Source organism: Rana temporaria, chromosome 10 (genome assembly GCF_905171775.1).
Source record: "Rana temporaria chromosome 10, aRanTem1.1, whole genome shotgun sequence".
Lineage (NCBI taxonomy): Eukaryota > Metazoa > Chordata > Amphibia > Anura > Ranidae > Rana > Rana temporaria.
The window spans coordinates 131,547,813-131,575,016 of record NC_053498.1 but is presented as its reverse complement, the minus strand read 5'-3'; the positions used below and the strand labels follow the sequence as shown (position 1 = coordinate 131,575,016).

Sequence of the window (27,204 nt, the reverse complement as noted above, 5' to 3'; positions counted from 1 at the left end):
GTTCCTTCAGTACTTTAAGTACCACAGCTGTTTCATCTGAGGGGAATCCTAAAAACATGACCTGTTGGGGCATCTTGAGGACTGGAGTTGAGAAACTATGATTTAAAAAAAAAAATTAAAATGCATAATAATTGTTTTATCTTTATTTCTCTTTAGGATGCAAAGACATACATGCAACGCAGTCTGCTGGAGAAAGAGCTGCTGTATTTTGCCTATGATACTTTTGGAATTCCCTTTGTTGACCCTGTAAGTTAAATGTCGGCCACCTTTTGCTCCTTCTCTTCTTCCCCCCCTTTTTTTTTTTTTTTTTTTTTTTTTTTTTTTTTTGCAGCTTTAATGCTTTTCACTCTTCTGGAGAAATTGTTGTTCATTGTACCATGGATGTTCTCTACTATTCTGTATGAGAAGGTCAACCCTCATTGGACAGCCTGAGTCATGTGATGAGAGGCTGCAGTGTCTTCTTCTTTATAGAGCATCTTATCAAAAATTCGACTTTTATTGCGAAGGATGACGTAGTGCATCTAGGGGGGGAAAAATGACATTTGATGCAGTCTATCATTAATATTTACATACTAGTTTTTGTCCCTCTGTAATATAAATTATATACATAAAAAAAAAAAGGTGTGTGTGTGTGTATTTAATATATTGGGACCCCCCCATCCTTCTCGTTTCTGAGGCTGGCCGTTGACTGGCTACACTGGATGGATTGAAAGCAGCGCAGCCATAGGCTCGTGCTGCTGTCAATCACGTCCAATGACGCGCCGTGCCTGGGCGGGGCCGGAGTGATGCAGTGAGCGGCTATGGCCGCTGGCTGCATGACGGGAGCGCGCCCGCAGGAATTCAACACCATGCTCGCTCGCATGAAGGTGATGAGTTCTTGCGAGGGAGAGCCGAGACAGCCGCCGAGGGACCCCAGAAGACCAGGTTCGGGGCCACTCTGTGCAAAACGAGCTGCACAGTGGAGGTAAGTATGACATGTTTGTTATAAACACAGCTTCCCCTTTCTTCACTGTGGCGCTGTCATCGATCGTGTGTTTCCTTAATCGCAATCGATGACGTCACACCTACAGCCACACCCCCCTACAGTTAGAAACACAGATGAGGTCACACATAACCCCTTCAGCGCCCCCTTGTGGTTAACTCCCAAACTGCAATTGTCATTTTCACAGTAAACGATGCATTTTTTAAAATTTTGAAAATGACAATGGTACCACAAGTAGTAAAGAAAAAAAAAAAAAAAAAAAGAAATCCATAAAAATGCAATAAAACTATTCCCTATTTTGTAAACGCTATAAATTTTGCGCAAACCAACCGATAAACGCTTATTGCAAAATTTTTGGTTTAAAAAAAAAAGAAATGTAGAAGAATACGTATCGGCCTAAACTGAGAAAGGAAAAAAAGTATTTTTTATATATTTTTGGGGGATTTTTATTATGGTAAAAAGTAAAAAAACATTGAATTTTTTTCAAAATTGTCACTATTTTTGTTTATAGCGCAAAAAAAAAACGCAGAGGTGATCAAATACCACCAAAAGAAAGCTCTATTTGTGGGGAAAAAAGGACGCCAATTTTGTTTGGGAGCCACGTCGCACGACCACAAAATTGTCAGTTAAAGCGACGCAGTGCCGAATCGCAAAAAATGCTCTGGTCTTTGACCAGCAATATGGTCCGGGGGTTAAGTGGTTAAAGGCGATGTACCTGTACGTGCCATTCTGCCGACGTATATGAATGAATGATAGAATGAAAAACTTATAAAGCGCGGCGCATGCGAACTGAATCGCTTCTGGGCGCTAGTTGTTCGTGTCTCATGACATCAGAAGAGCAGAGTTTTGATCCGTCTTCTGAAAGTCAGGTGGTTTTCCTCCAACCGAATGCTGGTTGGTAAAGCGTTCCATAGTCTAGGACCCTGAAAAGCAAACCTTCTTTCTCCTTTGGACTTGTATTTGGTTTTTGGTACCCTGACCAGATTTTGGTCGGTGGATCGCAGAACGCGATTAGAATTGTGAGGTTCTATCTTGTCGCAAAGATATTGCGGAGCCTTCCCATGGATGCACTTATGTGTCAGGCAGAGTGCTTTAAATGCAATTCTGTCTTTTACTGGCAACCAGTGAAGGGTTCTCAGCGAAGGTGAGATTGATTCCCATGATTTTTTCCCAGTCACCAGTCTGGCGGCCGTATTCTGTACGACTTGCAGACGGGAGATTTGGTACTTTGGGAGTCCGAGGTACAGGGCGTTAGCATAGTCCAGTCTGGAATTCACGATTGTTCCCACCACGACTGCTACGTCTTCTTTAGGAATAAATGGAATAAGTCGCAACAGATGGTGCGCTCCGCTGACTACTGACCCTATTTGTGCGTCCATTGTCATGAAGGTGTCGAAGATGACCCCGAGACTTTTGACTTTGGAGCTAGGGGTGATGATTTGGCCCAGAATGGGCGGGGGTGTCCAGGTTGTTGCCAGTTGACTCTTTCGGCTGGCGTGAAACATGAGAAGTTCTGTTTTTGAACTGTTGAGTTTAAGATAACTCTTAGTCATCCAGTTTTCTATCAAAGAGAGACATTTCTCTAAACTGAGATGATGATCCTTTTTGTTGCAGATGCGAAAATACAATTGTGTATCGTCTGCATAAGAGTGATAGAGTAGTTCTTGGCTACTGATAATATCAAAGAGAGGGCGAAGATAGATATTGAAAAGCACCGGTGACAGGGGGGATCCTTGGGGGACTCCACATGACACCGTGCGCTTTTCCGACGTGAAAGAACCCAATTTAACTGTGATCGGTTTTCAAGAAAGGAAGAAAACCATGGTAAAGCATCTTCTGCGACTTCTGCTACCTCGGCCAGTCGCATCAGTAACAGTTTGTGGTCTACCGTGTCAAAGGCTGCGCTTAGGTCCAGCAGAACCAGGAGACAAGATTCTCCTTCGTCTGCGGCCTCGAGGGCATCGTCCCATATATATGTGCAGGAGGCGGTCCTTAAGTGGTTAAAGTTTGTGTGCACGTATAAAGGCAGGTGTCCCAATACTTTTGGTAATATAGTGTGTTCGTTTTTTTTGTTTTTTATATTATACTTGCAGTAGGCCAGTCTTTACTTCCTTTAACAGGCCAGGCTGTCCAGCAAAAGTTTCAGTTGCAGGGGCTGAATGGAACCATTTGACACTGGTCAGCTTTTATTTATCTAAATAAAATACAACCTGCACACTGTGCCCTCCTCTCCCTTGTAGTATATAAGCCAATTTCTGCAAGCGGGGTGTATGTTATGGAATGCCAAGTGCAGTGTCTGTCCCTGATCTCATCTGCTTTTTTTTTTTTTGCAGGACACATGGACACCACGATATGTAATGCCCAAGAGACTTCAAGAAAAACAAAAGTACGTTTTTAGTTGTGATAAACTTTAAAGTCAGTATGTGTACACGGTGCACATTTACATCAGAACTCCAGGAAAAATAGACATGTACAAGTTCGAAAAGCAGCCTTAAAGTGTTACTAAATTCACAAGTAAAATCAGTCTGTATATGCCGTAAAGAATGCTTGTTATAATCGCTGTAGAACCTAAGGGGTTAATCCTCTGCCTTGTGTAAAAAGGCTGTTTGATCCTGTCTTCTCCGATCCTCCCCTTCTTCCACTGTCACCAATCCATCTCCTGATCGTACAGAGCCTTTGGTGGCACTGCACATGCTCAGTTTAGTGTGTATTGCTAGAGTTGTTTTTTTGTTTTTCTTGGGAGGGTGCATGTGATCAGCACGGAGCCAATCGGCAATGTCCAGACAGAAGGTCAGGGATCCTGCAGCTTCATAGGACAGTCGGAGGAGAAAACTCCTCCTACAAGCTTTAACCAGACACTGATAGAAGTCACAAGACTGCCATATACTGCTGATGAGAAAAAGTATTTAGCAGTTTTTATATTTACTAAAATAATTAAATTTCCATGTTCTGTGTACTGTGGGAGACCAGATATAGTGGATACAGGATCCTGGGTTTAGTAACACTTTAACTGCAAGAAATTGCCAAATATTTCTGTCTCTGTACTGATTTTTTTTTTTTTACCATCCCTGACCCATTGCAGAGATTTCCCTTCACATCCTGCCCCATAGCCAAACAGGAAGTGATAGGAAATCTATGCAAATTAAGGGAATTCATTGCCCCCCCCCCCCCCCCAGGCCCTTAGAACTAGTGTCCCCACTCGAAAATTTCAGGATGGGTCTTAAACAGAAAGGGGTGTGGCCTTGACAGGAAGGGGTGGGTCATATTTAAATTAGGTGTTGCACAAGTTTAGTCAGGCCTAGGGCAAAACCTAAATACAGCACTTTACATATACCTGCGTGTGTCTCAGTCTCTCTCGTACGTCAGTCTCTCTCGTACGTCAGTCTCTCTCGTACGTCAGTCTCTCTCGTACGTCAGTCTCTCTCGTACGTCAGTCTCTCTCGTACGTCAGTCTCTCTCGTACGTCAGTCTCTCTCGTACGTCAGTCTCTCTCGTACGTCAGTCTCTCTCGTACGTCAGTCTCTCTCGTACGTCAGTCTCTCTCGTACGTCAGTCTCTCTCGTACGTCAGTCTCTCTCGTACGTCAGTCTCTCTCGTACGTCAGTCTCTCTCGTACGTCAGTCTCTCTCGTACGTCAGTCTCTGCCCTCAAAGAGCTTACAATCTAAGGTCCCTAATTAACATTCATTCACATACCAGGGCCACTTTACCCACCAGCGTGTCTTTGAAGTGTAGGAGGAAACCAGAAACCAGAGTACCCGGAGGAAACCTACACAGGCAGGTAGTGCCATGGTTGGGATTTGAACCGATGGCCCCAGTGCTGCTAGCTAGCAGTACTAACCACTTGGCCACTGTGGTGCTCAATACTGCACTGAATAGTGCTAATACGTCATTAGTAAATAGAAAGAGATGTAGCCGTGCTAAACATTAAGGCTCCATTCACACCTAGGCGTTTTGACGCCCGACGCTATTGCAGCCTGACATACGCTGGAGGGGTGATTTAACATTGTCGGCTATGGAGATGGTTCACATCTCCACGCCGAAACGCCATACGCCTGAAGCTCAAAACAAGTCCCTGACCCTTTTTTTTCAGGCGGCTTCGGCGTTCGGCCATAGCCGACAATGTGTAGATCACCCCTCCAGCGAAAACCGCGGTAAAAACCGACACGTTTTGTCGCGGCAAATCACGGGACAAAACGCCGCAATTTGTCGCGGCAAATCGCGGTACAATATGCCGCGTTCAGGTGTGAATGGAGCCTAACTAATACAAAATAACTAGGTAAATAATAAACCAAAACCAAGTGTAAAGGAATGGTGTATGGTTACACCATAAGGATCATCCAGAATTTAATGACAATATCCCCAAGTGAATAACATAGATGAAAGTGAAAAAATATCTCAAAACATCCAATGATAATAAATTATGCTGAATATAGTCCATCAACACAAATGTGCGTAGAATTTGGTGCAGTCAATAGGGTATTCTGCCGCCACAAGTTGCGTGCCAACACCACATAGATTTTGCACTTACCGAAAGGCAAACTAGATGAGCTTATGGCTTATACCCAGCCAAGGGCCTTTATCCAGGGGATTCTTAAACTGCAACTTCCTATAATCGATGGTGGTGGAGGAGAGGTATACAGCAGATGACACTATCATTTGATGTTCATGGAAAGTGGTCGAAAGTTACCCAAAATGAAAGGAACTGACCATAGCGTAAATCCGATTTATATAAACATTTATTAAATATAAAAAGTTGCTTACAGCAGGAAGATGATAAAAGCAGCAAAAATAGCTGGCCGGCTTGCGAACACCCTTCTGCTCAGACATGCAATGACGTCAGCACGTCAACTCCTCCTGACGCGTGTTTCGTCATATGACGTCTTGGGGCACGGGACGACGTCAACTGCCACCACCAGATCAGAGGGTGACGGCAGTTGGTGGTCCTTACTCTGGCACAAAGTAAGATAAGAGTGCCTCTCATCTGGTGGTGGCACTGGACCATCCAGAAGAGCCCGACAAAAGGTATACATGGATTAAAAAAAAGTGCAGGTATAGTGGTAACACTGGAGGATTGCTTTAGTATTGTAATATTGCTTTTGGGACTACATTGGATGCACAGTTACATTTTATATAAAATGGCCTGCATTTTTTGTTTTATAGTATGGCGTTAATGTGTTTCCATTTTACAGCTTTATACACTGATCCCGAAGTATGAAGATATAACTTTCCCATAATTCCACATTGCTTAGAAGAACCGAGCCTGTATGATTTGTCTTTTTTATTTTTTTTTCAGGATGGAGCGTGAGACAGCGGCAAGAATATCTGAGGAAATTGGAAATCTGATGAAAGAGATTGAAAATCTGGTGGATGAAAAAACCAAGGAGGCCATGGATATGAACGGTGTCAGAAGCGGTGTCAGAGAAGGTGCGATTTTTTTTTTTTTTTTCTCCCCCCTAACCTCACTAGTATTTTATACACGCTTTTTCAATTCAGTAAGGCGAGCTGCAATGTACAAAGCAACTAACCAATATAAGTATATTTTATAGTTCTCTGTGTTGATCAATGGCGGCTGGTGCTCAATATTTTGAGGGGAGCGCACGTCACCCCCCACTTGCACCGTCGCCACCCCCCTCTCCCCCACAGGAGATGGATGGGAATGTGGCCTTATTTTAGAGGACAAAGGGTAGGGCTGCTGTTTCTCGCTCCAGCCGAGGGAAGAGCCGTCGTTTCTCCTCCTGGCAAATCAGGAAGCGGGCCCTGACACCAGATTGGCCAGGGAGCCTTAGGACAATCGGGTCTCGGGGCCCGCTTCCTGATTCGCCAGGAGGAGTATCGGGAAAACCATAGTAAATATTTTTTCCGCTATTGTCACACAACTGAGTGGGCTCTGTGCCCCAAGCCCACCCCTTTTTGTTAATCCAATTGGAGCCTCCGGCTCTAATCATGTACCACAAACCCCCCTCCCCTCCATTGAAATCATGCATCTTGCGCCCTGCATGTTTTTCAATTTAAAGCGGGGGTTCACCCTAAAGAAAAAATTCTAACATTACAATGAGCTGACCTGTGACACTGACATTATGCTGGTCTTTTTTTTTTTTTTTTTTTTTCGTACATACCGTTTTATCTGTATTTTCTCCCCGGATTCCCCGCGGGAGTGGGCGTTCCTATTCACAGGGTAAGTGATTGACGTTCTTCCGACCGGCGCATACAGCGCGTCACGAGTTGCCGAAAGAAGCCGAACATCGGTGCGCAGGCGCCGTATAGAGCCGACCCAACGTTCGGTTTCTTTCGGCAACTCGTGATGCGCTGTATGCGCCGGTCGGAAGAACGTCAATCACTTACCCTGTGAATAGGAACGCCCACTCCCACGGGAAATCCGGGGAGAAAATACAGATAAAAAGGTATGTACGAAAAAAAAAAAAAAAAAAGACCAGCATAATGTCCGTGTCACACGTCGGCTCATTGTAATGTTAGAATTTTTTTTAGGGTGAACCCCCGCTTTAATGTAAATTAGGGGCTGGGTTCATGGATAGGGGGGGATGGGGCGCATTGCCCCTGAGCCTTTTATGGACGGGCCGCCACAGGTGTTGATCTAGATTTTTGCATTATAGCTGCACTGCTTTTTTTTTTTTTTTTTGCCCAGATGACCATGCACTTTAAAAGATATGTATGTATGGGATTTTTTTTTTTTTTTTAAATCATACTTACCTAGGTGGATGCAGCATCTGTCCCCTGTCTGCTCTAACCCTAAGAACCGAGCGATCAAACACTGCGGATCTCTTGGTTCTCAGGGCTCCGTGAGCAGAGAGCTGGTGAGTGTTAGTCAGTGTTCCCTGCACCTCCTCACTCACTGGAGCGCTGAGCTGTGGATGGGGCGGGAAAGGCCGGCTCGGAACTCTCAGCTGCTCGCTGAGCAGGCTTGCCGATCCAGGCATTTGGGCCGATTCCCAACTCCATTGTCGCGATTTTTCCCGAGCCTGGACCGGCTCTGTAATGTTACCAGACAGCAGACTTCAACCCGCTGTCTGCTGAAAACAGGTTACAGGAGTGCAGAAAGAACTGCACTCCTTTTGATACAAAGGAGTACAGCAAAACAAGAGGTATGATGTGGTACCTCTTAAAAAAAAAAAAGAGAAATAATCTGAGAGACCCCCCCACAGTGCATTAACCGCTTAACGACCGCCGCATGTACATATACGTCGGCAAAATGGCACGGGCAGGCAGAACAACGTGCCCGCACGTCGCTGCCTTTCCGCGGGTCGGGACCCCCCGGTACATGCGGCGGTCGCTAAGCCTCATTGAGCAATCCGGGACGAGGGCGCGGCTATTCGTTTCTAGCCGCCCCATCGCGATCGCTCCCCGGAGCTGAAGAACGGGGAGAGCCGTATGTAAACACGGCTTCCCCGTGCTTCACTGTGGCGGCTGCATCGATCGAGTGATCCCTTTTATAGGGAGACACGATCGATGACGTCAGACCTACAGCCACACCCCCCTACAGTTGTAAACACACACTACCGTGTTTCCCCGAAAATAAGACCTACCCCGAAAATAAGCCCTAGCGTCATTTTCCAGGAGGGCTGCAATATAAGCCCTACCCCGAAAATAAGCCCTAGTTTAAAATGCTTGTAAAATCCTATAATTCACTCTATTACAGTAGTATATAATGTACAATGTGTGTGCTTCTGTAATATAAATGCGGGGAAGAGAGCTCCAGCGGGTCACAGAAGCGCAGAGCGGCGCTATAACGAAGCTATTCGGCACAATTATATTACAGAAACACACATTGTACATTATATTTTACTGTAATAGAGTGGATTATAGGATTTTACAAGCATTTTAACTCGCACTGGGGATTCCTGACAGGCAGGGAGAGGGGGAGAGAAGACATCACATTACATGGTAATACCTACCCTGAAAATAAGCCCTACTGTGTCTTTGGTTGCCAAAATAATTATAAGACCCGGGCTTATTTTCGGGGAAACACGGTAGGTGAACCCTAACTCCTTCAGCGCCCCCTGTGGTTAACTCCCAAACTGCAACTGTCATTTCCACAATAAACAATGCAATTTAAATGCATTTCTTGCTGTGAAAATGACAATGGTCCCAAAAATGTGTCAAAATTGTCCGAAGTGTCCGCCATAATGTCGCAGTCACGAAAAAAATCACTGATCGCCGCCATTGGTAGTAGAAAAAAAAATGATAAAAATGCAATAAAACTATCCCCTATTTTGTAAACGCTATAAATTTTGCGCAAACCAACCGATAAACGCTTATTGCGATTTTTTTTTTTTTTTTTTACCAAAAATAGGTAGAATACGTATCGGCCTAAACTGAGGGGAAAAAAAAAATTATATATTTTTGGGGGATATTTATTATAGCAAAAAGTAAAAAATATTGAATTTTTTTTCAAAATTGTCGCTCTATTTTTGTTTATAGCGCACAAAAAAAAATCACAGAGGTGATCAAATACCACCAAAAGAAAGCTCTAATTGTGGGAAAAAAGGACGTCAATTTTGTTTGGGAGCCACATCGCACGACCGCGCAATTGTCTGTTAAAGCGACGCAGTGCCGAATCGCAAAACCTGGCCTGGGCATTTAGCTGCCTAAAGGTTAAGTGGTTAAAGATCAGCCATTTATGGGCATCCTTTAAAGTGGGAGTAAGCTTCCTTGTATAATTGTTTTCCTATAATTAGTAAGCCTATAATGAGGCTTACCTATAGGTACTGTAAATATCTCCTAAACGTGCGCCGTTTAGGAGATCCTTACCTTGGATGCAGCGGGTGACATCACTGGCGCATGCGCTCTAAAGGAGCGGCCACCCGTGCCATTCCTTCAGAGCTGCGCCGTAAACGGTCACTCTCGCGTGCGTGACATCATCGGCAGGTCAGCCATTCATATCGCTGAAGCCCGTTGACCCGGAAGGAAGACGAGATGAAGATGGAAGTGCCTCCAACGATGACAGCATGCCGCTGGAGGGCTTTGATTCCGACAAACCTGTCATAATGTGCTAGTATGCAATGCATACTAGCACATTATGACTTTTTTGTTTTTGTGTGTGGTTTGATACTGCTTTTATTTGTTTTACTGAACTTCTGTTTGTTTGAAGAATGTGTAACCCCAGGGCTCCTTCCACAGGCGGTCCAGTTCTGTTTGATGATGTCAGCGTTGTGATGAATTCAAATACCCTGAACGGATCTCAGAGGGTGGTGACTGATGGGGTCATCTCTGAAGACGAATGCCGGGAACTCTTACGGCTCACCAATGTAAGCACAGCTCTCTGCAGGGTGATGTTGATGTTAAATTCAAAATACTAACTACTTACAAAGCCATCTACATCTCTATCCCCAGCTACATCACTATCCTAGTCCCAAAATGCCAACCTACTCATTCTATGTTCCTCCCAAGACCTCCTGCTCTCTGACGCCCTTCCTGCTCCTCCCATGCTTTCTTGCAGGACTTCTCCTGAGCCTCTCCCATCCTCTGCAACTCCCTACCCCAATCTGCATGAATCTCCTACTCTGTCTACTTTTAGGCGATCCTTAACCCTTCGCATCCGAGAAGACTGTTTTACTTTCACCTGTCAACTGTACTTTTATTTTCTCCATCAGGTCATTCTCCACTTTTTGTATAATTTGACCCTCCCGTTTTAGAGTGTAAGCTCTAACCAGCAGGGCCCTCTGATTTCTCCTGTATTGGATTTGTATCGTTACTGTACTGTCTGCCCTCGTGTTGTAAAATGCTCAGCAAACTGTTGGTGCTATATACAGTGCTATATACATTATCTCACAAAAGTGTGTACCCCCCTCACATTTTTGTAAATATTTTCTTCTATCTTTTCATGTGACAACACTGAAGAAATGACACTTTGCTACAATGTTGTGTAGTGAGTGTACAGCTTGTATAACAGTTACTTTTTTAGGCAGACCTGAACGGGCGCTCCGTACACCTCTATGGAGCCACGGATGTCAGCGGTGACTTGCCCGCTGACATCCGACCCGCCAAAGTGTGACGGAGGAAAACCCTATTTTTTTTTTTCCATCCGTCATCCGATGACAACGGACTCTACGGACCGCCGTCATCTGATTCCCCCATAGGGGAGAGTGGCGCTCTGACAGGTCGGTCCCTGCACAGTGTGCGGAGACGGACCTGTCATTTGCCTGCTCAGCGGAGATCGGCGGCGTGATCCCCGCTGAGCAGAGCCCGGACTGCGTGAAAGAGCCCTACATTTGCTGTCCCCTCAAAACGCCGCCATTAATGTCTAAACCGCTGGCAACAAAAGTGAGTACACCCCTAAGTGAAAATGTCCAAATTGGGCCCAAAGTGTCAATATTTTGTGTGGCCACCATTATTTTCCACCACTGCCTAGGGCATCGAGGTCACCAGAGCGTCACAGGTTGCCACAGTAGTCCTCTTCCACTCCTCCATGACGACATCACAGAGCTGGTGGATGTTAGAGACCTTGCGCTCCTCCACCTTCCATTTGAGGATGTCCCACAGATACTCAATAGGGTTTAGGTCTGGAGACATGCTTGTCCAGTCCATCACTTTTACCTTCAGCTTCTTTAGCAAGGCAGTAGTTGTCTTGGAGGTGTGTTTGGGGTCATTATCATGTTGGAATACTGCCCTGAGGCCCAGTCTCCGAAGGGAGGGGATCATGCTCTGCTCATTATGTCACTGCACATGTTGGCATTCATGGTTCCCTCAATGATCTGTAGCTCCTCAGTGCCGGTGACTTGTCGGTATTTTTCCCCTATCCATATGGTTCCTGTAAGGACTGCGCAGGCGCAATCCTTGCCGACGGAAATCTCCGAACCTCGGCCGGCATCCAGGCTCATTCCTTAACATCCCCGTGGATTGGAGGTTGTTAAAAAAAAAAAAGAGCCAGGAGGCTGTCCGAGCGAGGACGTGGGCCGACTGGCCACTTTTCTCGAATTCCATGTCGCCCTGGATGCCGGCCGAGGTTCGGAGATTTCTGTCGGCAAGGATTGCGCCTGCGCAGTCCTTACAGGAACCATCCTGATAGCCGGAACCATATTGGCAGATCACCGTCAGCTCTTATGCAGCCCCAGACATGACACTCCCACCACCATGCTTGACTGTAGGCAAGACACGCTTGTCTTTGTTCTCCTCACCTGGTTGCCGCCACACACGCTTCACACCATCTGACACCAAATAAGTTTGTCTTGGTCTCATCAGACCACAGGACACTGTTCCAGTAATCCATGTTCTTAGTCTGCTTGTCTTCAGCAAACTGCTTGTGGGCTTTTTTGTGCATCATCTTTAGAAGAAGAGGCTTCCTTCTGGGATGACAGCCATGCAGACCAATTTGATGCAGTGTGCGACGTATGGTCGGAGCACTGACAGGCTGACCCCCCACCCCTTCAACCTCTGCAGCAATGCTGGCAGCACTCATGTGTCCATTTCCCAAAGACAACCTCTGGATATGATGCTGAGCACGTGACACTCAACTTCTTTGGTGGTGACTGATGGAGTCATCTCTGAAGACAAATGCACTCATTCGAATGCGATTCCCACACACTGCGTTTGGTCAGCCTATTCATTTGAATGGGCTGCAAAACGTACCGAACTGCGCAAAAAGTAGTGCTTGCACTACTTTAAAAAAAACGTTCTGCACTAAATCGCATGGTACAGTGCTACCAATGCGATTTGGTGCCTGCAAAAGTAATGCGCTTGCGATCTGCTCTTCACAAGGGCTGTGCGTTTTGGTGTGAAGCGACTCTAAACGGGGAAAATCCAGAATTGTTTGTATGAAATATCACTAAAGTAAGCACGTGAGCGTTGAAAAATCTTTTTCAGGTAAAAAAAATAAAACTCCAGCTAAGCGCTAAAAATACAGATGATTTCTATTCATCATCCGTGTAATATGCTCCAGTTCTAAACTAAATTCAAATATTTATATATATATTTTATTTATTTATTTATATATATATATATATTTTTTTTTAATAATAATTTTGATTAAAAAAAAAATTCAAATTTATTTTCTGTTTCCTAGGCCGCAGCCTCCGCTGGTGATGGCTATCGAGGTACAACCTCCCCCCACACTCCTAATGAGAAGTTCTATGGGGTAACCGTCTATAAAGCTCTAAAGGTAAGTCAGTGAGTTAATCTAGAAGCGCTTCCATTTCATAAATGCAATCCACAACTTTCGTATTGTGCCTTTTATAGGAAGCGCTGCAAGGAAAGGAGAGAGGGGGGGGGTTGCTTAGAATTGCTGCAGCAAGGTTTAACCACTTCAGTTCCGGAAGGTTTTACCCCTTCATGACAGGCCCTGCGTTACTTTAACTGACAATTGTGCAGTCGTGCGACGCTGTACCCCACAAATAGAGCTTTATTTTGGTGGTATTTGATCACCTCTGCGGTTTTTATTTTTTGCATGACTGCACAATTGTCAGTTTTTAAAGTGATGCAGTGCCGTATCGCAAAAAATGGCCTGGTCATGAAGGGGGGGGGGGGGGCTAAATCTTTTGGAGGTCAAGTGATTAAACCTTTTATTACTCTAGTCTAAATATTGGGATGTAACTCTTGCCTTAGGTTTACATAAAGACTTAATTAACAAGATGTAGTAACTCTGTCCCCTTGTTTTCAGATGGGCCAAGAAGGGAAAGTGCCATTGAAAAGTGCGCACCTTTACTATAACGTCACCGACAAAGTGCGACGATTGGTGGAGTCTTACTTCCGCCTGGAAAACCCTCTGTACTTCTCCTATTCTCATCTGGTGTGCCGGTCAGCAATTGAAGGTACAGTCATTATTGAGGAGCAATACATCTCATCACCTATGACCTATTGCATGTACACGCTGAGCTTCTCTAAGTTCTGCTGTACAGGGATTGTGCTTCATTTAGCTCGGGGGTCTCCATACTTTTCAAAAAGGGCCAGTTTTATTGTTCTTCAGACTTTAGGAGGGCCGAATTGTGGCCAGCGTGGGCAGAAAATGTCATGGGCCCAGCATCAGTAAGAATAAATATGGCCTCAGGGTTGGTGGTCAATAGGAGGAGGAGGAGTAATGTCCTTATTGGTAGGAGACATTGTTTCCAAATATTGGTATCGGTGGAAGAAATAGTGCCCTATTGTTGGTGTCAGTGGGAGAAATAGTGCCCCAAGGGCCGGATAAAGGCTAGCAAAGGGCCACATCTGGCCCTCGGGCCACAGTTTGGAGACCCCTGATTTAGGTCATAAGTAGCAAATGTTGTCTCACCGCCTTTATATACAGATTGTTTGTTTTTGCATAATCGCTTTAAAAAAAAAACATACAAAAATAATAAAAAGGACTCTCTTCGGTGCAATATTTACCGTATATACTCCAATATAAGCCGGGTTTTTCAGCACATTTTTTTATTTTATTTTGTGCTGAAAATGCCCCCCTCGGCTTACTCGAGTCACCTTTTTTGCGCCTGATCTCCAGTGACTTTGGGGACCCGGTACCGCCCAGTCGTAGGTCTTCTGGACCCGGAACTTGGCACACATGTAGCCCCACTCTTCTTCACGTGTGCAAAGTTTGTTGCCCGGGGTACCTACGGCCGGGAGCACCGTTTGTTTTTTTTTTTCAAACCCGGGCACCCCTTCCATAGACTCCCATGTTAAATGGCCATTTCTCCGGCGTAACTTTTGAATGAAGACCCGGAACTTGGCACACATTTAGCCAAATTTTTTCGCAACAAGTGTGCAAAGTTTGTTGTCTGGGGAACCTACGGCCGGGGAGCACCGATTTTTTAGAAAAAACAAAAAACAAAACATTGGAGTCTTCCATAGACTCCAATGTTAAACGTTAGTCTAGTCATGGGCACCGTGAGGCATGGACACAGCGAGGCATGCAGATGGGCACCCTAAGCTTATACTCGAGTCAATACGTTTTCCCATTTTTTTTGTGGTAAAATTGGGTGCCTCGGCTTATATTCGGGTCGGCTTATACTAGAGAGACAGAGATTGCCGCTCCAGGCAGGTCTTGTTGGGTGCAATCTTCTTCTCAGTGACTGAGGGTGATCGCAATGCACATGGCAAATAAGAACAAAAGATGATCAGGACAGCCGCACTCCAATCCAACGTAACTTTAATGTAAAAAACTGGAAACGGGCACTACAAGTCACAGCAACGGAACCTAGGACAGCTGACGCGTTTCACACTAACTTCAGTGTTTACTCACAGCTTGAGTAAACAATGGGCTAGATTCAGGTAGGGGCGCCCATAGTTACGGCGGCGCAGCGTATTGTATTTACGCTACGCCGGCGCAACTTACAGGAGCAAGTGCAGTATTCACAAAGCACTTGCTCTGTAAGTTGCGGCGGCGTAGCGTAAATGGGGCCGGCGTAAGCGCGCGGAATTCAAATGTGGAAGGGGGGCGTGTTTTATGTAAATATATGATGACCTGACCATGATGACCCGACGGCATGCGCCGTCCGTGTACATATCCCAGTGTGCATTGCTCCCGAGTACGCCGCAACGACGTATTGGTTTAGAAGTGAACGTAAATTACATCCAGCCCTATTCGCGAACGACTTACGCAAACAACGTAAAAAATTCAAATTTCGAAGCGTGAACAACGTCCATACTTAACATTGGCTGCGCCTCCTAATAGCAGGAACAACCTTACGCCGAAAAAGCCTAACGTAAACAACGTAAATAAATTGCGCCGGGCGTACGTACGTTTGTGAATCGGCGTATCTAGGTAATTTGCATACTCTACGACGACAACAACGGTAGCGCCCCTAGCGGCCAGCGTCAGAATGCACCCTAAGATACGACGGTGTAAGAGACTTATGCCAGTTGTATCTTAGGCTAATGTCGGCGTATCTAGCTTTCTGAATACAGAAAGTAGATACGCCAGCGCAGCTTTGAAATTACGCAGCGTATCTATGGATACGCCGGCGTAATTCTTTACTGAATCTACACCACTGAAGTTAGTGTAAAACGCGTCAGCTGTCCTAGGTTCCGTTGCTGTGACTTGTAGTGCCTGTTTCCAGTTTTTTTACATTAAAGTTACGTTAGATTGGAGTGCGGCTGTCCTGATCATCTTTTGTTCTTATCGGCTTATATTCGAGTATATATGGTATCTTCATTCAAAAGTTACAGCGAGGAAAAAGTATTTGATCCCCTGCTGATTTTGCATGTTTGCCCACTGACAAAGAAATGATCAGTCTATCATTTTAATGGTAGGTTTATTTTAACAGCAAGAGACAGAACAAAATATATCCAGAAAAACGCATTTAAAAAGTTCTACATGTATTTACATTTTTAATGAGTGAAATAAGTATTTGATCCCTTGTCAATCGGCAAGATTTCTGGCTTCCAGGCGTCTTCTATACAGGTAACAAGCCAAGACTAGGAGCACTCTTATCCACTTAAGGACCGCCTCCTGCAGATATACGTCGGCAGAATGGCACGGCTGGGCACAAGCACGTACCTGTACGTCCTCTTTTAGTGCCCGGTCGCGCGCCCGCGACCCAGTCCGAAGCGCCGCGGACCCGATCGCCGCCGGAGTCCCGCAATCGGTCCCCGGAGCTGAAGAACGGGGAGAGCTGTGTGTAAACACAGCTTCCATGTTCTTCAAAGTGGCAGCTTCATTGATCGTGTGTTCCCTGATATAGGGAAACGCGATCAATGATGTCACACGTCCAGCCCCGCCCCCCTACAGTTAGAAACACATATGAGGTCACACATAACCCCTACAGCGCCCCCTGTGGTTAACTCCCAAATTGCAATTGTCATTTTCACAATAAACAATGCATTTTTATAGCACTTTTTGCTGTGAAAATGACAATGGTCCCCAAAATGTGTCAAAATTGTCCGATGTGTCCGCCATAATGTCGCAGTCATGAAAAAAATCGCTGATTAGTAGTAAAAAAATTATAAAAATGCAATAAAACTATCTCCTATTTTGTAAACGCTATACATTTTGCGCAAACCAATCGATAAACGCTTATTGCGATATTTTTTATTATTATTTTTTTTTCCCCAAAAATAGGTAGAATAATACGTATCGGCCTAAACTGAGGGGGGAAAAAAAGGTTTTTTTATATCTTTTTGGGGGATTTTTATTACAGCAACAAGTAAAAAATATTGCATTTTTTTTCAAAATTGTCGCTCTATTTTTCTTTATAGCGCAAAAAATAAAAACCGCAGAGGTGATCAAATACCACCAAAAGAAAGCTCTATTTGTGGGGAAAAAAGGACGCCAATTTTTTTTGGGAGCCACATCGCACGACCGCGCAATTGTCTGTTAAAGCGACGCAGTGCCGAATCGCAAAAACTGGCCAGGTCCTTTATCTGCATAATGGTCCGGGTTTTAAGTGGTTAAAGGGAGTGCTCCTAATCTCAGCTTGTATAAAAAAAACACCTGTCGACAGAAGCAATCGATCAGATTCAAATCTCTCAACTTGTTATAAACTTAGCAGGCTGCCTGTTGTGTTTTTTTGTTTTTGTGAGCTGAGAACTCTCTGCACTAAATCGAGGAAATGCTGTATTAAGATCGCGAGTGGGGGTTGAATCGAGATCCCAATTTCTTTAACTACTGTATTTATCGGGGTATAACGCGCACCCCAAGCTTAGAAAGGGAAAAAAAAATAAAGCGTACATTTTTTGCCCTGCGTCCGTCTGCGGCCTTGCGCGGGGTCCGTCCAGCCTTGTGGGTGTCCGTCTGCGGCTTCCTTGCGCGTCGTCCGTCTGCGGCTTTGGAGGTGTCCGTCTGCGGCCTCCATCCAGGTGTCCGTCTCCGTCCAACGTGTCTGTCTGCGGCTTTGGCGGTGTCCGTCTACAGCCTCCATCCAGGTGTCCGTCTCCGTCCAGCGTGTCCGTCTGCGGCTTTGGAGGTGTCAGTCTGCGGCCTCCATCCAGGTGTCCTTCTCCGTCCAGCGTGTCCAGTGTTTGTTTTTGGATTTGGCGCGAGCCGAGAGGAGCTGGATTTCCTGTGTGTTCGGCTCCTCTCGCGTGGCTGGGGGCGTGGCCGAGTGCGCAGTACACTCAGCTCTAGGCTCAGACAGCGGGGATCTGCGTATATCGCGCACCCACGATTTCCCCCTGATTTTAAGGGGAAAAAAGTGCGCGGTATACGCCGTTAAATACGGAAATTATATTATATTATATTACAGCTTACTAGAGCTGCATCATTAAACGTTTTTGCTTTTGGGTTTAATACCGCTTTTAATGACTACAAAGCTGTGTGTGTTCAAGTTTTTGCTCAATAACAATATGTGGTGGGTTATCCTTCTCAAAAAAAAAAAATGCATTCATCAAGCAACTGTAGGTTATTCTCTTGGATTTAAACAGTTGGATTTCTTATTTTGCAGAGAAACAAGGGGACAGACATGACCTCAGCCATCCTGTCCATGTTGATAACTGCATTTTAAATGCCGAAGCTCTGATGTGTGTAAAGGAGCACCCAGCATATACTTTCCGAGATTACAGGTAGGTTTTATCATTCCCCTCTTCCATATGCGTTTTGTTGGTACCCACAGCCGATATATGGAGTTTGCCATTTAGTGCACTGCTGTCCCATATTGATTGTACAAGGGGTGTCTAAAAAGCTTGTCAATGGTCTGATATCTCGACGGCAACATGGGCCAAGTGTGTGCGCATGCTCATGGCTATCTAGAGTCGCGTCGAGAAGTGGCACCTAACGCGGAGTACACGTGATCATCAGAGTAAACCCGCTGCGGGCAGTCAAACAGGGCCGGTGTGAGAGGTAGGGTCACAGTGCAATGGTACGAGTGAATATCAAGTTCTGCTGTAAATTGGGGAAATGGGCGATGGAGACCCATGAAAATGTTGGTGCAAGTGTACGGGTTGGAAGCTGCGAGCAGAAAATGTTTTTCCGACTGGTGGAAACACTTTTGGGACGTGAAGGAAACTACTGAGGATGAGCCACGTTCGGGTCAGCCATCGACAAGCGAAACCCCCCCCACAGGAACGAGCCAGTGCGACAAATGCTGGCTCGAGATGGGCGCCCTTTGTCAGGGGAGGAGAGGGAGAGATCTGCTGCTCCTAGTGATTAGCAACAGCGTTCTCTCTCCTCCTTCAATCAGTCCCCTTCCCACATAGTTAGAAACCCCTCCCAGGGAACACATTTAACCCCTTTTTTTTATTGCCCCCTAGTGTTAACCCCTTCCCTGCCAGTGATATTTACACAGTAATCCGTGCATTTTTATAGCACTAATCGCTGTATAAATGTCCATGGTCCCAAAAATGTGTAAAGTGTCCGATCTGTCCGCCGCAATGGGACACGAGGGTGGCGTGTGTAAAAATTTATATCCAGCACGTCTCTGCCGCAATGTCGCAGTCCCGCTAATAAAACGTTTTTCCAAAGTTTTTAAAAAAAAAAAAAAAAAAGGGGGGAAAGGACATAAATGTTATGTTTGGGTACAGTGTCGCATGACCGCACAATTGTCAGTTTAAGCAACGCAGTGCTGTATCGCAAAACATGGCCTAGTGACACTAAGGCCCCGTACACACGACCAAACATGTATGCTGAAACTGGTCCGCGGGCCAGTTTCAGCATACATGTTTGGTCGTGTGTAGGCGCGAGCGGGCCGAATTCCAGCAAACATTTGCTCGCCGGGCCTTTTCCCAGCAGACAAATATTCCTGGACGTGTTTTAAAACCGTCCGCTGGAATCCTGCCCGCTCGGACATGTACGGTCGTCAGTACAGACCTACCGTACATGTCCGAGCGCCCGCCGTCCCTCGCATGCGTCGAATGACTTCGACGCAGCCGTGGAAGCCTTTTAATGGCAGGCCCGCCCACGTCGCCGCGGCGACGATGCAGACACGCCCCGCGTAGTGTTTACGCGCGGACTTTTGTACGATGGTTAGTACAACCATCGTACAGAAGCCCTCTGGCAGGCATGTACGTTGAAAACGGTCCGACTGAAATATTGAAAACAAAAATAGTTTCTTTCTTTCTTAAAGCTTTGTCTCAAAAAAAATATTTCATTTGTGTACAGCGTTGCATGACCGCGCAAAAGTGCAACAGCACTGAAAATTGGCCTAGGCAGGAAGGGGGTGAAGGTGCCCGGTATTGAAGTGGTTAAACATATTTGTATGAGCGCAGACCGCTTTTCCTCTTTATCTTAGTCAAGCTGCGACTTGTCTGAGATTCAGGTTGTTCTGTTCATAACGGTCATGAAATGAGTACATTGGAATCTCTGTGCAATGCATAGACAGGAAAATTCAGGCCAATGTTCTGCCCCTAGGCCAAAGGCAACCTGATGAGACCTGCGATCTGCACAGGAAATATTCTCTGTTGCACCAATCTCCAAACTTTACATTGTTGGGTGGAATGGGATAAGTAAGCCCTGTTATTAGTATTTTTTTAAAATTTTATCTGGAAACCCTGAATGCAAAAAAATAAATCTAACGCCTATCCAATTCTACCTGAAACTAATGTTTTGGTTGGGGTTTAACTAAAAGTGGCTGTAAATCCTTACATACAGTGAGGGGGGGGAGAAGTATTTGATCCCCTTCTAATTTTGTACGTTTGCCCACTGACAAAGAAATGGTCAGTTTATAATTTTGATGGTAGGTTTATTTTAACACTACGGGGCGGATCAGTAATGATCCGTCTCCGTGTGTCCGTAAACTCAACGTGGATCGCTCCGTTGATCCCCGCTGAGCCGTCAGATGACAGGGCGGTCTCCGCACACTGTGCAGGGACCGCCCTGTCTTTTCTCCGCTCTCCCCTATGGGGGGATCGAATGAACACGGACCGTGTGTCCGTGTTCATTCGATCCGCAGACGGAAGAAAAAAAGATTTTTGTACTCACCGTAAAATCCATTTCTCTGAGTTCAAAGACGGACACAGCCTTCATTGACCTTAGTGTTATGCTTCTTCCTACCAGGAGATTAAATCTCCTGGTAGGAAGAAGCATAACCCTAAGGTCAATGAAGGCTGTGTCCCTCTATGAACGAAAGAGAAAAAAGGATTTTTGTACTCACCGTAAAATCCATTTCTCTGAGTTCATAGATGGACACAGCCTTCATTGACCTTAGGGTTATGCTTCTTCCTACCAGGAGATTTAATCTCCTGGTAGGAAGAAGCATAACCCTAAGGTCAATAAAGGCTGTGTCCGTCTATGAACGGAAGAGAAAATTGGACATTCTTCCATCTGCAAAATCGGATCTTTGCGGAGGCGGGTGATTACGGGTGTCAGCGGATGTTTATCGGCTGACACCCGCAATCTCATTGGGACCAATGTATGTCCCTCCTCCTCTATGATTGGACGCCTGATTGGCTGAAACGACAGGCGCTGTGATTGGAAGCCTATCGGGTGACTGGTAATACAGACCCGGTGCACCTGATTGGCTGAGAGGCGGTTCAATGTTGGCAAAGCAAATTCCTCTGCTTTGCTAACATACAGCCGAGTGGGAAGCGGGTGCATTTTTGGGTGCCTATTGGAGTTTATGGCTGTAATCCTGTGCTTCCAAACCACCCCCCCCCCTTCCGCTGTAATTCAGGTGCTCGATGCCCGAAAAGGGTCTGGACACCCGATTAGGGGGTGTCGGCAGCAACCATAGACAGATTCATGCAATGCATGAATCTATGGTGATAGAGCGGTGCCAGGAGAGGGGCCGGCGCTCCTGCGCCCTTTATGGATGCACCGCCACTGAGAAAAACGCATTTCAAAAAAGTTATAAATTGATTTGCATTTTAATGAGTGAAATAAGTATTTGATCCCTTATCAATGGGCAAGCTTTCTGGCTCCTAGGTGTCTTCTATACAGGTAATGATCTGAGATTAGGAGTGCTCCTAATCTCAGCTTGTTACCTCTCTAAAAGACACCTGTCCACAGAAACAATCAGATTTTCAATCTCTCCACCATGGCCAAAGAGCTGCCCAAGGATGTCTGGGACAAGATTGTATTTTTTTTTTTTTTTTTAATAAATGTTTCCGCTTCTGTTTTCAGCCAAGTGCATCCAGAATTTCCATTTCGGTGCACCACCAATATATAATTTATACATATTTTCTTGCTTTTGTCATGTTGCTCATCTTATCTCACTCCACGTCTTGCTAATGAAAGCCATAAACTTTTTGAAGTCTCTAATGATGTGAAACCCTCTGTTGTATACTGCTGGAGACCATGTGACCTTTGCCTAGGTTAGAGGTCACAAAGCCCGGAAGCCGTGTTTTCTGCTTATGGCAAGAAGGTGTCATTTGGTATTTGCAAATTGCATCATACAGTATGTGGTTTTGCAGACTGAAATGTACTCTTGTTTTGCACACTCCCTAATGTTTGATGTCTCTTTTTAGTGCCATTTTGTATTTAAATGGAGACTTTGAGGGAGGAAACTTCTACTTCACAGAGCTGGATGCCAAAACAGTCACAGTAAGTATGGCTCGTTGTTTTTAGTTTTCTGTTATTTTTCTTTTACTTTGCTTATTTCCTGAAGGCTTTATTACTTTTTGTAACTAATCAAGGAACAAATATGCAGATTAAAGCGGAGTTCCACTCTAAAGTGGAACTTCCCTCCTCCGGTGCCACAATTGGCACCTTTCAGGGGGGACAGGATACCTGTCTTTGACCGGTATCCTTTCCCGCTTCCGGGAGTTTGGGCCGCGACCCGTGGCGTCACCGTGGGGCTCCCCCGGGCCAAAAGGAGAGAGGAGCAAGCCTCGCACATGCGCAGTAGAGTTCCCGGAGTGAAGCCGTAAGGCTACACTACCGAGTTGCCTTACCCGCAATGGCGACGGCAGCACCCGACGGCTGATGGAAACATCCGCTGCGGTGCCGACTTCGAGGGACACCAGGACAGGCAAGTGTCCTATTATTAAAAGCAAGCGGCTGCAGTATGTGTAGCTGTTGGCTTTTAATTTTTATTTGGGCCGGAACACCACTTTAAGTGCTGGTTCACACTGATGCAGTGCGGAATCCGCAGTCATTCCTGTGCGTTTCCTGCACCGCATCACAATTGCACTCAGTTTATGTGAACCACTGCGGGTGTCTGTTAACACTCCAAAACTTTTCCCGAAAAGCAGTGCGATTGGCTAAAGCGGTTCCCATGGGTGTGAACACCCATGCGATCCGATTTCCAATGCAAAAAAAAAAATCTAAGTGTATGTACCTTTCATTGGGGCACAGTGCGATTTTGGGCCATACAAAATGAGGACTGGAAGGGCTGGTACACTGCAGAGATAATAGCCCTGCGTTATGTGATGACACCAAGAGGCCGCCACAACCTCGAGCAAAGAGAAGTGCGCTTTCCAGAAAAAGTAATGCAATCTCTTCTTCCCTTAGCCCTGGTTCACACTGGTGCGATTTTATGATGCAATTTTACAGTTCAAAATTTCATGACAAGTTGCACTCCATTGCCGGTGTTCTATTGAATAGTACTCTCTGTCAAAAAGTGCCCATGCATGTGCACTACGGAAGGGCACTCCAGCTGATTTCCCGATCAGCTGGCGTGACGTCACCATGCGCACACCGTAGGAGGCATTTTTCGACGGGCAATACCATTTGACGGGCAGAATTGAAAGCTATGCAAACAGTGGAGGGAGACCGCATTTCTCAGATTGTGCCTCACTGTTGCGCGGTGGGTTTTGTCTGTGCTGCAACTCGCCGTTTGACACGGGCAAAACCTGCCCTGCAACACAGACAAAACCGGATCTTGAGCACGCTGTAAACCCGCGCCGCAACAGCGAGTCACAATCTGACAACTACGGTTTCCTTCCGCCGTTTGCATAGCTTTGAATTGTGGCCATCAAATACTGTCTCCAGACGAAAAATTCCTCCTACGATGTGCGCATGCGCTATGGTGACGTCACGCCAGCTGATCAGGAAAAAAGGTGTTGTGCCCTTCTGCACTGCGCACTTTTTCTTCACTACACGGGCACTATTCGACAGGGGGAGGGGGACTATTCAATAGAACACCGGCAATGGAACCCTTCATATTGTTGCGACTCAAGTCACAGCGACTTGGAAAAAAGGTTCCTGCGCTACTTTTTTGGAGATTTCATTGCTGCTTGCTTAGACTTCTGTTAAATGAAGTCGAAAGCTACAAAAAAAGCAGAGGTGCAAATCGCACTGATCTCTGGCTTTGAAATGGCGCTGAAGTAGCGTAATTTTAAAGTCGCACTGGTGTGAACTAGGGCTTAGACTTTAACCCTTGCAGTGAGAGTACCCCACCACAATCTCTGCTTTAAAAGCTGAAAGCACCCAAAGAATTAAGAGTAAAAAGTACTTGCCTCCGATCCCACCTTCTGGTTGCTTTTCGTAGGCATCAGTAAAGTCATTGTTCCTCTGATCCGCCTCTAAATCCTGTCCGAAAGAAGTGTACATGTGCACAGAATTTGTGAAAAACATTATTTTTCGGTTCATATCAGTTTTTAGATGGACCATCCAGTTAATGGAATGGTCAAAAACATCTGTTGATATAATTTTGCTTTATCTCTAGGCTGAGGTCAGGCCACAGTGTGGGCGAATGGTGGGGTTCTCCTCCGGAGCAGAGAACCCCCATGGAGTAAAAGCAGTCACTAAGGGTCAGAGGTGTGCGGTGGCATTGTGGTTTACACTGGACCCCCGACATAATGAAAGGGTAAGTGACATCATGTAACAAATAGAAGTTTAACAGGTCTGCATGCTGCTGATTAATCGTGTGCTGGTAAGAGAAAAAAATAATATGCCTATATGTACACCTCTCCTTATTCAAAGTACACAGAAATGACCTGTTGATCTGCCAGAAGGTCAGTAAGTCCCTTTTAACCACTTCAGCCCCGGAAGGATTTGCCCCCTTAATGACCAGACTTTTTTTGTGATACGGCACTGCGTTGCTTTAACTGACAATTGCGTGGTCGTACGACGTTGTACCCAAACTATTTTATGTCTCTCTCTCCCCCCCCCCCCAAATAGAGCTTTCTTTTGGTGGTATTTTATCACCTCTGCAAAAAGAGCGACAATTTCGAAAATCTATTACTTTCTGCTATAATAAATACCCTAAAGAAAAATTGTTAAAAAAAAAAAAGTCTTCATCAGTTTAGGCCTATATATATATACACATATATATATTATATATAAAATATATATATATATATATATATATATATATATATATATATATATATACACACACTTTTGATAAGGGAAAAAAAAGGGGAGGGGGAGAGAGAGAGAGAGATACACAGAGAGAGATATACAGAGAGAGAGAGATATATATACACAGAGAGAGAGAGATACACAGAGAGAGAGATACACAGAGAGAGAGATACACAGAGAGAGATATATATATATATATATATATATATATATATATATATATATATATGAGAGAGGTGTGAGAGAGAGAGAGATATATATATATATATGAGAGAGAGAGAGATATATAAATATGAGAGAGAGAGAGATATATATAAATATGAGAGAGAGAGAGAGGTGGATATAGATAGAGATACATATAATGTTTGGGGGTTCAGAGTAATTTTCTATTAAAAAAAATTAAGATTTTTACATGAAGGAGAGAAGTGCCAGAATAGGCCCGGTATGGAAGTGGTTAAAAAAATTGAATTACCTTAACAACCCTTTTAAGGCCTTTTGGCTAAAAAAAAAAATTCTTAATACCTTTTTTTTTTTTTTAGGAAAGGATCCAAGCGGATGATTTGATAAAGATGCTTTTTAACACAGAAGACGTGGATATATTTTTAAGCAACGAATCTGCCAAAACATCAGAAAGAATACCTTCAGAAGGTGCAGCTGACGGCCCTGTGGACTCTGCGAAACAACCAGAGCCTCCGACGGCTCCAGACTCTGACCCTTCCAAGGAAGGGGTCCTGGGACCACCATTGGAGTCCATGCCAACAAAAACGGAATTATAACGGTAACCCAGACATTGACCTTCAGACTGTTGCCTGGATGGAATCTGTGAATCAGGGATCCATTGCCACAGATCATTTTCTTGAGGGAACTAAGCTGCCATTACAGTATACATTTTTTATTTTTTTCCTAAAGTATTTGAAAATGTTTTGTTAAAGGCAGTTTGACTCGTGAGCCTCCGTGATCCGTCTGCCAGAGTGTGCTCATGACATAGACCTCGGCCTCCTACCCAACGTTTATTTAAGAGGTTTTCTGCTGTGGACTGCAAAACAGAAGCCAAAATCTTCTTTTCGGAGGAGGATCTCAACAAGATTTTTTTTATCGTACGTTTTTCTACCCCCTTTAAAAAGAAAAAAAAATGTTATATACGGTACTTCTTTTTATTTTTTTCTCTCCTTTTTCTTTTTTTTTTCTTTCTTTAATGATGTAAAGCTCAATTTCCGTTAACACAGGTGCTATTTATTATTGCACTCCTTTTTGTGCAATTTTTGGTGGTTGTCAGAAAATCCATTATTTCCGGCCATGTCTGTACTTGGAAACTGATATGAAAAGGGGACTTTAGAGTATTTTCTGAACAAAAGACTGTATATGAAATGTAATTGTTGTTTCCAAGAGGATTTGATACAGCATACAATTGGACTATAAAAAAAAAAAAACCCAAAGCAAACAATCGGGCTCATTTTGTTTGACATTCTGGTAAAGGTTAGCAAAGAAAAAGAAGACGCTGATTGGTTGCTATGGGCAATGCAGGCAGCTGTGCTCTTATCACAGCCCTCAAATTTTCCACTCGCATTTTGCGAGTGGAAAGTGAGGGCTTGCGAGTTGGACTGCCTGCCTGGGAGAGAGGGGGAGAACACCGCCAGCGGGGATGATTGGGAGCCGTTCACCCATCGATTTTCCCTGGGGGGAAGTGGAGAGCCGTGGGATGGCACGCGGTTACTGGCGCTTACATTATAATCGTCTCTGCTTGATACAGCCCCGCCTCCTCCTGACCTGCGCCTGTAATAGACAGAACGCTGGTCCAATGCTGCAATGCACTCTATCTATCACAGGCACAGAGTCGAGAGGAGGCGGATCTGTGTTGAGCAGACTGGAGACAATTATAATGTAAGCACCGACAACGGCGTGCTATCGCGTGGCTCCTCTCTTCCTCCAGCCATGCATTCCTCTGCCCAGGCGAGGCAGCAGCGGGCACAGTGAAGGTGAAGCTGCATTGAAGGGCACAGGTGAGGCTGCACTGAAATTCATAAGGGCGTGTCTAGGGGTGGAATTGGGGGTGGGCAGGGTAGGTATTGGGTGGGACACTGGTGGCGAGTAACCTTTGAGGCCTGGCTAGTGGCTCAGGACTTGAAATTTTGAGCCCTGCTCTCTATGTATTCGATTCTGTTTATTGACATTTTACATATCCT

At 45.1% G+C, this 27,204-nt stretch overlaps 1 protein-coding gene across 1 annotated transcript in view; it reads left to right on the top strand.

Moving 5' to 3' along the window:
* Nucleotides 1-26,462, top strand: part of P3H1 (prolyl 3-hydroxylase 1) — a 44,761-nt gene extending 18,299 nt beyond the window's left edge. The window contains exons 6-15 of the mRNA XM_040326284.1: nt 157-246; nt 3,316-3,368; nt 6,278-6,408; nt 10,120-10,247; nt 13,001-13,096; nt 13,595-13,745; nt 18,288-18,405; nt 22,243-22,318; nt 24,384-24,524; nt 25,561-26,462. Coding sequence (XP_040182218.1) covers nt 157-246; nt 3,316-3,368; nt 6,278-6,408; nt 10,120-10,247; nt 13,001-13,096; nt 13,595-13,745; nt 18,288-18,405; nt 22,243-22,318; nt 24,384-24,524; nt 25,561-25,797 — 1,221 coding nt within the window. The 3' untranslated portion in view covers nt 25,798-26,462. The remainder of the gene's footprint in view (nt 1-156; nt 247-3,315; nt 3,369-6,277; nt 6,409-10,119; nt 10,248-13,000; nt 13,097-13,594; nt 13,746-18,287; nt 18,406-22,242; nt 22,319-24,383; nt 24,525-25,560) is intronic.
* Nucleotides 26,463-27,204: the final 742 nt, after the last annotated feature.